At 33.8% G+C, this 11,186-nt stretch overlaps 1 protein-coding gene across 2 annotated transcripts in view; it reads left to right on the top strand.

The window, feature by feature from the left end:
- Window positions 1-7,610, top strand: part of LOC148942614 (CAP-Gly domain-containing linker protein 4-like) — a 208,731-nt gene extending 201,121 nt beyond the window's left edge. For both annotated transcript variants that reach the window (XM_089102485.1, XM_089102484.1), the window contains exon 12: window positions 6,384-7,610. In XM_089102485.1, the coding sequence (XP_088958611.1) occupies window positions 6,384-6,592 (209 nt within the window). In that variant the 3' untranslated portion in view covers window positions 6,593-7,610. The remainder of the gene's footprint in view (window positions 1-6,383) is intronic.
- The last annotated feature ends 3,576 nt before the right edge of the window (window positions 7,611-11,186 follow it).

The raw sequence follows: 11,186 nt of genomic DNA, 5'->3' as shown, positions 1-11,186 counted from the left end.
AAAGAGGAAGGGACGTGTTAAGGGCACGTAGCAAGAGCACTTACGCCCCTTTAAAGTATCCTGGTTTTACAAATCAGGATACTTTAATTGTGTGTGTTTTCATCTATTTGTTTTTTTTTCGTATTTTTTGTTCGTTTTCAAAAAGGTTCTGACGATCTTGTGAGCCACCTCCTTCTCCCCCAAAAAATGAATCATTGTCTACGTGCCTGTCTAGGGCTTTTTTAGGCAGTCCCTGTCTATTCAAATAGCTCAGTTCTAATTTTCCATGGGATTAAACCGCTCTATATCATGATGGTACTATGAGAAGGTTATGTTTTCCTTAAACTAAACGTTGGTCTCTTTGGAGATCTTTTTTAGGGGGGAACTGTGTGAATCTTCAGAATTTATTCACTGACTACAAGGAATGTGAAAAAATTACGTTCTGTATCCAGGGAGAGTTACGGTTTTGACCAATAATTACGGTTTTGACCCCCCTAAATTTGTGTGCGACTCGTAAAAGCGTAACAAAATAAATCTAGACAAATTTTTTATGCGTTTTTTTTTTTTTTTTTTTTTTGTAAATCCCCCCAGAAAGAAAATTGTTTTTTACCCCCCCCCCCCTGAAGAAAAAATCCTGGATACGGCTCTGCCTAGGCTATTTGAATTTCTTGTAAAATACTAAACTTTAGAAATATGTGAATCCTCAGAATTTATTCACTGACTACAAGGAATGTGAAAAAATTACGTTCCTTATGATGTGTAAATAAAATAAAATTAGTGGTTTTTTAAATTGACATTTAAGTTTTTTTAGTTGAATTTAAGCACTCAATTTAGTATTTCAGTCATATATAAAGCATAGACCCATAGGAAATAAAGAGCCATATACTGAGTTTAGTGTCATGGAACATACAAGGACTACGTGATAAGTTGGCTTATTTATATGATGAATTACTTTCGTTTGATGTGATTTCGTTTATTGAAACATGGAACGATCATTCTCCTATATCCCCTCTCCTAGGGTTTTTGGTTGAACAGGTTGTGCGTAAACCAGCAAAAAATAATAGACATTATGGTGGTATTTTGGTTTTGATTAAATCATCAGCTATTGATGGTTATGAAAGAGTTAATAGTAGATCTGAAAATTTACTTTGGCTGCGTATTTGTTTTAAATATGGGAAGAGATTAATTTTGGGCGTTGTGTATATCCCTCCGCAAAATAGTTCTTATAATCGAGAAAATACTTGGGAAATTTTAGATGATGAATTGTCGCTAATACAAGAAAGTTATAGTGATTTTGAGTGCGTTTTGATGGGGGATTTCAATGCTTATACCGGCGTTGAGGTTGAGGGTCCAGATTTATTAATCCCAGATTTAGGGGATTTGGTCCCAATTTGTTGTAGATTACCGCGAAGTAATAAGGATGAAAAAAGAAAAATAAATGTTTGGGGAAGAAAGCTCCTGGCGCTTTGCGGGGAACATGGTCTGATCATTGCGAATGGAAGGTTTGGAAATGATAAGGGTCTGGGCGAGTTCACTTGCCCTTTGGGCCCAACTCAAAGTGTTGTAGATTATGCGCTGATTAATACAAAATTTGTACCTGAATCGATTGGTATTGATGTACTAGATTTAGTTGGATCCGATCATAGAGCTAGTAAGCTTGAGCTGAACACTAGGAAGCTTCAGGATGTTGTTCTTCGAGTTAGAAATTCATCTAATGGGGAGCTTAGATTAGAGGGCTTAGGAAAAAGAATTAGATATGATTTAAATGATAATGATTTTGAAAAATTTTAAAGGGAGCTTATGAAGTTGCATATAACAAATAAGTTGAAAGCGTTAGAAGAAGATGGAAAAGATATACATGGTATAATTATGGAGTTAAATGAAATAATTTGCAGTTGTGCAGCATCGTGTAATCTGAATAAAAATGAAAATAAAAACGAGCGATATTTTGATTTGGAGTGTAAGTTAATGAAAGAAAAGGTCAGATATTTATTGAATCTTTTAAAAGAATGTGATAAACCTGAAGAGCAAAGTTTAAGATTAGCCGAATATAAAGATAGAAGAAGAGATTATAAAAGTTTAATTAAAAGGAAAAAAAAAAAGAGTTTGAGATTAAGAAGAAATTGGATATTGCAAATTATTTTAGAAATAAATATTTTAAGAAATTTTGGGGTTATATAAGGAATGATATTGGAAATGAATAAGGAAAGACACAGGTGGCTCCTGACGCCAACTCATGGCCTGATTACCTAAAAAGCATAGAAGGTGATTGCGGAGAATTACAAGAGGTAACACATACCATAGAGATGGTTGTTTATCCCATGAAGGAACATGATTATGAATTAGTAGGGGAAGTGAGTAATGATGAGGTCAAGTTTGCATTCAAGAATTTAAAAGGAGGTTCGGCTGCGGGGGTTGATGGTGTACCAATAACGTTATTTAAGAATTTTCTTTCAATTTTTATGTCTATAATCGTTTTTATTTGTAATAAGGTGCAAACTCCAGCACAATGGCCAAATGAGTGAAAAAGATCATTGCTTATCCTACTTTTTAAGAGATGTAACCCTAAGTTGCAAATAAATTATAGTTTACTAGCGCTAGTCCCTGCTTTAAGTAAGATAATGGAGAAAATACTAGATACAAGGCTTTCTAAATGGTTACATAAAAATAATATAATACATGAACAACAAGGAGGTTTCAGAACAGGGTACGGGACGGTAGATACAATATTTATTTTAAAGGCACTAATTGATAAATACGGAAAGGGAAAAACTTGTCTTTATATGGGATTTCTGGACCTCCACAAGGCGTTAGACAGTGTCGACAGAGAGCTATTTAAGGATGTCCTGTTTAGAATTGGCCTTCCTCATCTGTTTGCGAGGTTCATAGTGAGTATGTATATTTGTGTGAGTGGAATCGTGCTTGTTGGTAACAGGTTTTCTAGGTTTTTTAATATTAGGCTGGGTGTAAAACAAGGCAGCACTCTTTCTCCTAATTTGTTTAACATTTTTATAAATGATGTTGTTGATTATCTAGAGAATAGATGGGCTCCGAATGTTAGTCTAGAGACCCATAAACTATCACTACTATTATTTGCAGATGATATTGCCTTGGTGGCTAGCACACCGCAAGATCTGCACACGCTTTTGAGTCTTATAGATGATTATATGCAGATGAAAAAACTAAGGCTGAATGTTGAAAAGAGTGAAGTTGTTATTTTTAAAAAAAGGAAAACAAGTGGTGAAGATAATTATAAATTTAAATTTAATAATGAGGAACTTAAAGTAAGTAAAAGAATAAAATATTTAGGATTTGTTTTATCGGAAAATGGAAGTTTAATGAGTCATGTTGATGAATTAATTAATAGAGGTAAAGTGGCCATGTCTGCAATTTTTAGAAATCCGACGATAATGGGAATTAAAAGCCTAAAAATGCACAAAAGAATATTTAATACAAAAATTTTACCAGTATTAGAGTATGGAGCGGAGATTTGGGGCGGAGAAGCGGCACAGAAGTTGGAGTCCCTCCAGCTCCAGTATTATAAAAGACTATTTGGATTACATCAGACAACTCATTCACAGGTTCTGAAAGGTGATATGGGCCTGTTTTCGTTAAAACTACGTAGGTCTATTTTGATGCTTGGATTTTGGTTGAAGATCATTAGGTGCAATTAAGACTGACTAGTAAGTGCTGCTTATTATCAGATGTTGAGCTATGATTCGAAAAAGTCGTGGCCATCCCAAATTAGGTCATTACTAGAAAGTGTGGGAATGGCTTACTTATGGAATGACGGTCTTGGTTCCCCTGATCTACCAACAAATTTAGTAAGCCAGGTACGATTTATCTTAGAGGGTTAAGAAATTCAGTATTGGCAAGGGCTGGTTTTAAATTCTGCTACATTGAATCATTATAATAAGGTTAAACCTAGTTTTGGAGAGGAAATTTATTTTAAATTCAATTTACCGGCTATGATTTTATGTTTATGGATTCAGCTTAGGGCGAATTGCCTTCCAATCCAGAGTAGACAAATGGTGTTCGACAGGGGGATAGTACATCCTGATGGTCGGTATGTGTGTCCTCTTTATAGGGATGAGGACGAAGATTTGGACCATTTTCTCCGAAAGTGCCCGGTGCTCTCTGATTTAAGGGAAAATTACTTACATGGGATTGTTTTGCTGCTTCCAAATATCTTACAAAGTAGTAATCCAACCACAATATTTCGTATTGGTGCGTACATAGAGAAGGGATTAAAAAGAAGGAAATGTTTTTACAATTAATTATTAGTAATTATATGGAATTAAAGTTATTTTTTTTTTTGGTATTTTACCAGAAGGCATTTTTCGCTATGTATTCATGTTAATGTGTGTTTGTAATTTGCTCTGTTGTAATTTTTCTATTTTCATATTTTTTGTGTGTATATGGCTCTTGGGCTTTTTGAAATACACGATCTATCTATCTATCTATCTATCTATATAAAAGAAAGCAAATGAGCAACATTGAACTAATTATCTTGTGCAAAGCAAAAATCTAATTTATAAAATCCAACATTGATTTGTATCAAATCGTTGTATCTTTTTAGGAAGTTTCCAAAAGCAATTTTACTATAAAGCAATAAGACAATGCTTGTTTATCTTTTCTGAATTTTCAGGAAAGGTTAATTTACCTAAAGTTCCAAGACTGAGTTTTGTAAGAGTATAAACTTAACTAGTACAAATTCTCCTTATCGAAAGGTATTTAAGTGTTGTGATAAAAGTAAATCCTATCTCAATTCGACATGTCTGTTTGGATTTGACTGAAATTAGTTGTTTCAAAACATCTGATTTTAAGCTTTCTCTTATGACAAAAAGGTTATGATGACTAGGTCAAGTTTTAGGGAGAGATAACAGATAGCTATTGATTGGACTTTTTGACCATCCATGGAAAGCAACACGAAAAGCAGGACGTTCCAAAATATAGTGGAACTTACAAGGATGTAATTTCCATTCTGAATATTGTATGATACTTTTTGGAGAGTCTAAGGGGTGAAAGGACTAATTGGTAGTTCAATATACCCTGTATACAAAATTTTGGAACTGGAACTGGATCTCCTATTACTTACGCCTCTTAAAGCACGGACTAGGTTGTGTTCTTTTCTTTGGGAGGAACTTACAAGGATGTAAGTTCCATTTTGAATATTGGATGATACTTTTTGGAGAGTCAAAGGGGTGAAAGGACTAATTGGTAGTTCATATACCCTGTATACTAATTTTTGGAACTGGAACTGGATCTCCTATTACTTAGGCCTCTTAAAGAACGGGCTAGGTTGTGTTCTTTTCTTCGGGAGGGGGGGGGGGCATTTACCTTGAATTGTGCTACCAAATCTGGTAGTAATTGTTGTCCATATTCAGTGTTATTGCATATTCAGAAAACTTGTGCTTTAAGATGCTTTGTTTGGTTTTTCAAGTAAATCAGAATTATAAAGCAGTTCAATTCAGAATTTTGTAGTCTCTTTAGCACAATAAAGGATTTAGAGGAAATTGAAATTTAATTTGTAGGGGTAAAGAGTGAAGCTTTAAATAGATTAGTTTGGAAGAGGAGAGTGCGGAGCCTCTTTTGGCCTAGGGTGGCTTGGTGCTAAAGTGAAATATTAGTAAAAGTAAATAGTTGTAAAAGTTATCCGTCATGAGTCCACCCAAAAATCTCGATCATCCCAATTGCAATTCCAGTAGGCTTTCCGAGTAGGTAAAGTTCATATAATGAGAATAATCCTTGTTGCCCAATTGTCTTCAAAGTCCTGTGGACATGGCCAGTCATAAATCTTTAAAAACCTTTTATTTGGGGTGTCCAATTTCATTCAAACGGCTCATATAAATTCATAGACTATTTGATTTGCCCTTATTCCATGACTATCTACCTTAGTTTTGCCCTAGGATGGATGGATAGATGGATGATAGACTATTTATCAAAAATGACATCATTTTTACATAATTCTGAAAAAAGAACTTTTTATTAGAGTCCGCCAACTTGATTTTAATTAAAAAAGCAACGGAATTTGTGTCTTTGGGTCTTTTTTTTATTTGTTGGTGTTTTGTCTCATTGCGATACAGTGTAAGCTGTAGTTTTTTCTACTAGTTCCACTTTTCATTTTGTTTTTGACCCAAGCCTTTTTTTGTTACTGATTTATGACTGGCGTTATTCATGTTTTTTTTTTTTTAGTTGAAATGCGGATTTGTTTTTTTTTCTCTCTCTTTTTTAAGTTTGTGATTGTCTTTTATGAATGAAGTATTATCTTATCTTCTAGCTATAGATTTGAAAATAAAAATATTAAAAAATCACTATTACGATTATTGGAATTTTTTGGAAAAAGAAAACGAAAAGTTGTTTTCTATATTGTTCTGTAAGCATTTTAGCCTCTTTTATTTCAGGTGTTATAAAATATATTGGAAAAGTTCAATTTGCGGATGGCCTATGGCTTGGCCTAGAAATGCGAAACGAACGTGGAAAACACGACGGAGTAGTAAAGGATGTGCGTTATTTCACGTGTAAACAAGGAAGAGGTCTTTTCGTTCGTCCGTCTGCTGTAACTGTCCGTGGCATTAATGGAGCACTCCTCGTGAAGGAGTTCAAGGAGTAAATGATTTGAGTCGATTGGTATAAAAAATTGTATTCTCCTTTTTTTTGCGAAAACAAGTTAAACACCGCCGAACACTCCTCTTTTAACAAAATTGTGAAATTGATTAGGAGGGAAGATATGATTGAAGATCATTGTCAGTATTTGGAAGAAAAAAAATTGATAGCATAAGGTAAGAAAAAGGGAGAAATATAATTTTGAAATAGTTAAAATATAAATAAACATGGCCCTAAGAAGGTGTCTAATTTCTTGTCGTTCAGTCAATGACCCCAACATTGAAATTAAATGGTGGAATGTCTTTAAAAAAAAGACATTTCTATTTCTGAATTTATTTTACTTTAAATGACATACTTGGAATAGAAATTAATGAACAATAAGCAAAACAGTATGAGGCATCGGGGGCCGGTAAAATAAGGGGGAGGGAGGGGGGTGTAAAATGTATTTTTCAGAATCTCCGTGAGGTGATTTTTTTTAATGGAAATACCAAAAAGGTGTTTATCTAAAATAGAAATAAGTAGAGGGAAAATCCAAATAGGAGATAGCCGTTTATTTTTACTAATTATCGCTATAAGCTTGTAATCAAATGTGGGCATACCCTCAAAAGATCGTGTGGTGCCAAAAAAGAGCAAAAACTGGCCAAAAAGAAAAAGACAGCTGAAAACCAAAGGAATTTCGACGGAATAGCGGAGGTTTTGCTAGCTCTTTATTGACGCTTCTAAATTTTGGACAAAATACTTCTATAGTTTCCCATTTTATTGAAACAAGAAAATGATAATTTGAAGTATGCCATTAGCCTTTATGGATTTCGCCATATATTTTGCTATTTATGCTTTGGAATCAAATCTTTCGCATTACTTCATAAAAGGGATGTTAGAAGATACAAAAAGTCTAAACTTTACTTTCGTTTCGAACCTATGTTGTGCTTTTTTGGTTCTTTAATAGAAAAAAAAAGAAAAAAAAAAAGAATCACTTTCCCCAATTTGAAGTCCCTCCTCCTAACAAAATCGTAGACACGGACATGTGATTAGTAGTTACCTATTAGGCACTTTCAGGGATACAAGCGATGTATCCCTGAAAGTATAGGCACTTGAAAATATACACGCAAACCTACGCCTGAGGCATAGATATGTGTGTAGGTTTTCAAGTAATTGGGTTACCAGGGTCATTTGCAAAGAGGTACCATTTCTATAGAAGCTATAGTAATTTGAAATATCATATGGAATTTGCTTGAAGGTATATACTTTGCGTACGCGCCCGTATCAAACAGGTTGGGTATAATCTGTTCTGGTTCAAGTTTTTTCTGACACAATTAACTGAATTTCTATTTCATGTTAAACAAGTTTTTTTTTTTTAGGTTAAATCCGTATCGGAAAAACCGGTGTATCTTTTTAGTTTTCTTTACAATTCATATTAGTAAGAGAATTGAATTCAAAGAGAATAGTTTTTATTTGCATGGAAATTAGTAGAGGTAAAAAATGAGTGGTGCATTTACATTACTGGAGATTAATGTTGGAGCTAACAACAGTGATGTAATTACTTCTTTAGTTTACGAGATTTGTGTATTTTTTGCGAAGAGGTATTAGCATAAAGGTATTGCGATGGTTAAGAATACCTCACGGGTAATTAAAGAATGGGGTGCTTACATCAGATACTTAATAGATTTGAGGCTTACAAGAGAAATTGCTAGAGTCAAATATATTTGGTGTTGGTGATATTATGACCCTCCAAGTCCCCTGGGGAAAAGGCTGCACAGTGTATCGGTATCGGACGTATTATTTTTGGGCGTATTGGTATCGCAGGTATCTATACAGAGTTTTAGTAGCTCGTATAAAAGATATTACTCATATCTACGTTCTTCCTATAAATTCAACCATCAGCAACTTCAAAACGGCACTAAAAACGGCACTTTTGGTGCAATGTCTCAAGTGGAAAAGCTGGGGCTAGTGGACTACCAACACTTTTAGATTGACGTTTAATGGCTCATTCGAAAGCTAATGCTCGTATTTAAAAATTCTAGGAGGAATTGAGTTTTATGGATGGTATGGAAAAATGATACTTGTTAAATATTCGGGTAAACATACGACTAAGAAACGCTTCGCTATAAATAAGCCTATCGTGTTTTTCCGAACTTTCTAGGGTGTTGTTAACTATTTAGTCTAAATAATTATAGGAGGACTTGAGTTTTATTGCTGTTAGGGTAAAATGGTACTTGTTAAATATTCGGGTAAACATACGACTAAGAAACGCTTCACTATAAATAAGGCTATCGTGTTTTTCCGAACTTTCTAGGGCGGGGGTAACTATTTAGTTTAAATAATTCTAGGAGGAATTGAGTTTTGTGGCTGGTGTGGAAAAATGGTACTTGTTAAATATTCGGGTAAACATACGACTAAGAAACGCTTCACTATAAATAAGGCTATCGTGTCTTTCTGAACTTTCTGTGCGAGGCAGGGGTTACTGTTTAGTTTAAATAATTCTAGGAAGAATTGAGTTTTATGGCTGGTGTTGAAAAATGGTACTTGTTAAATATTCGGGTAAACATACGACTAAGAAACGCTTCACTATAAATAAGGCTATCGTGTTTTTCCGAACTTTCTAGGGCGGTGGTAAGTATTTAGTTTAAATAATTCTAGGTGGAATTGAGTTTTTTGGATGGTATGGAAAAATGGTACTTGTTAAATATTCGGGTAAACATACGACTAAGAAACGCTTCACTATAAATAAGGCTATCTTGTTTTTCCGAACTTTCTAGGGCGGTCTTAACTATTTAGTTTAAATAATTATAGCAGGAATTGAGTTTTATGGATGGTGTTGAAAAATGGTACTTGTTAAATATTCGGGTAAACATACGACTAAGAAACGCTTCACTATAAATAAGGCTATCTTGTTATTACGAACTTTCTAGTTAGGTGTTAACTATTTAGTTTAAATTATTCTATGCTGATTAGATATGGAGTGATTGTTTTGTATTACTGTTGTTTATAATGTTTCTTGTAATCTATCGAGTATGAATATAAATAATCAAACTAATGATTACGAGTTATTCCGCGCTAACATTTGCTGTCGTAACACATTATATTGATTATTAAGATGTTGAATTGATTTTTATTTATGGTTGGGTAAAATGGTACTTGTTAAATATTCGGGTAAATATACGACTAATAAACGCTTCACTATAAATAGGGCTATCGTGTTTTTCCGAACTTTCTAGGGCGGTGGCAACTATTTAGTTTAAATAATTCTAGGAGGAATTGAGTTTTGTGGCTGGTGTGGAAAAATGGTACTTGTTAAATATTCGGGTAAACATACGACCAAGAAACGCTTCACTATAATTAAGGCTATCATGTTTTTCCGAACTTTCTAGGGCGGTGGTAACTATTTAGTTTAAATAATTCTAGGAAGAATTGAGTTTTATGGATGGTATGGAAAAATGGTACTTGTTAAATATTCGGGTAAACATACGACTAAGAAACGCTTCACTGTAAATAAGTCTATCGTGTCTTTCAGAACTTTCTAGGGCGGTGGTAAATATTTAGTTTAAATAATTCTAGGAGGAATTTAGTTTTATGGATGGTATGGAAAAATTTTACTAGCTAAATATTCGGTTAAACATACGACTAAGAAACTCTTCAATATAAATAAGGCAATCGTGTTTTTCCGAACTGTCTAGGGCTGGGATAACTATTTAGTTTAAATAATTCTAGTATGAATTAAGTTTTCGGGATGGTATAGAAAAATTGTACTTTTTAAATATTCGGGTAAACATATGACTAAGAAACGCTTCACTATAAATAAGGCTATCGTTTTATTCCGAACTCTCTAGGGAGGGGGTAAGTATTTAGTTTAAATAATTCTAGGAGGAATTAATTTTTGTGGGTGGTACAGAAAAATGGTACGTATGAGGCAAGGGTAAGTATTTAGTTGAAATAATTCTAGGAGGAATTGAGTTTTTTGGCTGGTGTTGAAAAATGGTACGTGTTGAATATTTGAGTAGACATACCACTAAGAAACGCTTCACTATAAATAAGGCTATTGTGTTTTTCTTTACGCGGCTACTTAGGTAATAATGGATCATTTAATATTTTTCTAATGTATATATTTTTCTTAAGAAATTCCCACTGGAGGTTTTATAACTCCTCCCCACACTGAATTCAGATGGTTTTAGGACTCATATCTCACTATCCATAGCTCCATTCAATCTTGAGCAAAGGTATAAAAGTTTAATGAATTATTTCTCTACCTAACAAGTATATTAATAGCCTCCAAGATGATAGGAATGTATGACACTGAATTTATCGGATTTAAAAAATCATCTTGTGTGTTATATTTGAATGTGCTTTTTTATTATTGTCTATGGATCTTTAAAAATTTGACTGATATCATTGGATAGTGAACTATAATCTGTTTGAGTATGATAAATGCTTGTGGAGAACTGCATTACGTTATATAAACAGATTAGGATTCTATGATAGAGTGATTACACCGATTAATAATGCTGGTCATGAACTGAGAAATGTTCACGAGGAATTCAGTGAAATTTGCAGCTCTTTCGGGGTTGAAGCACTCTGCGTAAAGGGCAATGTACCTACAGATAAAG

Source organism: Artemia sp. Qi Xiang Cuo, chromosome 16 (assembly GCF_049724085.1).
Source record: "Artemia sp. Qi Xiang Cuo chromosome 16, ASM4972408v1, whole genome shotgun sequence".
Lineage (NCBI taxonomy): Eukaryota > Metazoa > Arthropoda > Branchiopoda > Anostraca > Artemiidae > Artemia > Artemia sp. Qi Xiang Cuo.
The sequence above is the reverse complement of the archived record's forward strand: the minus strand, read 5'-3'. Positions and strand labels throughout refer to the sequence as shown.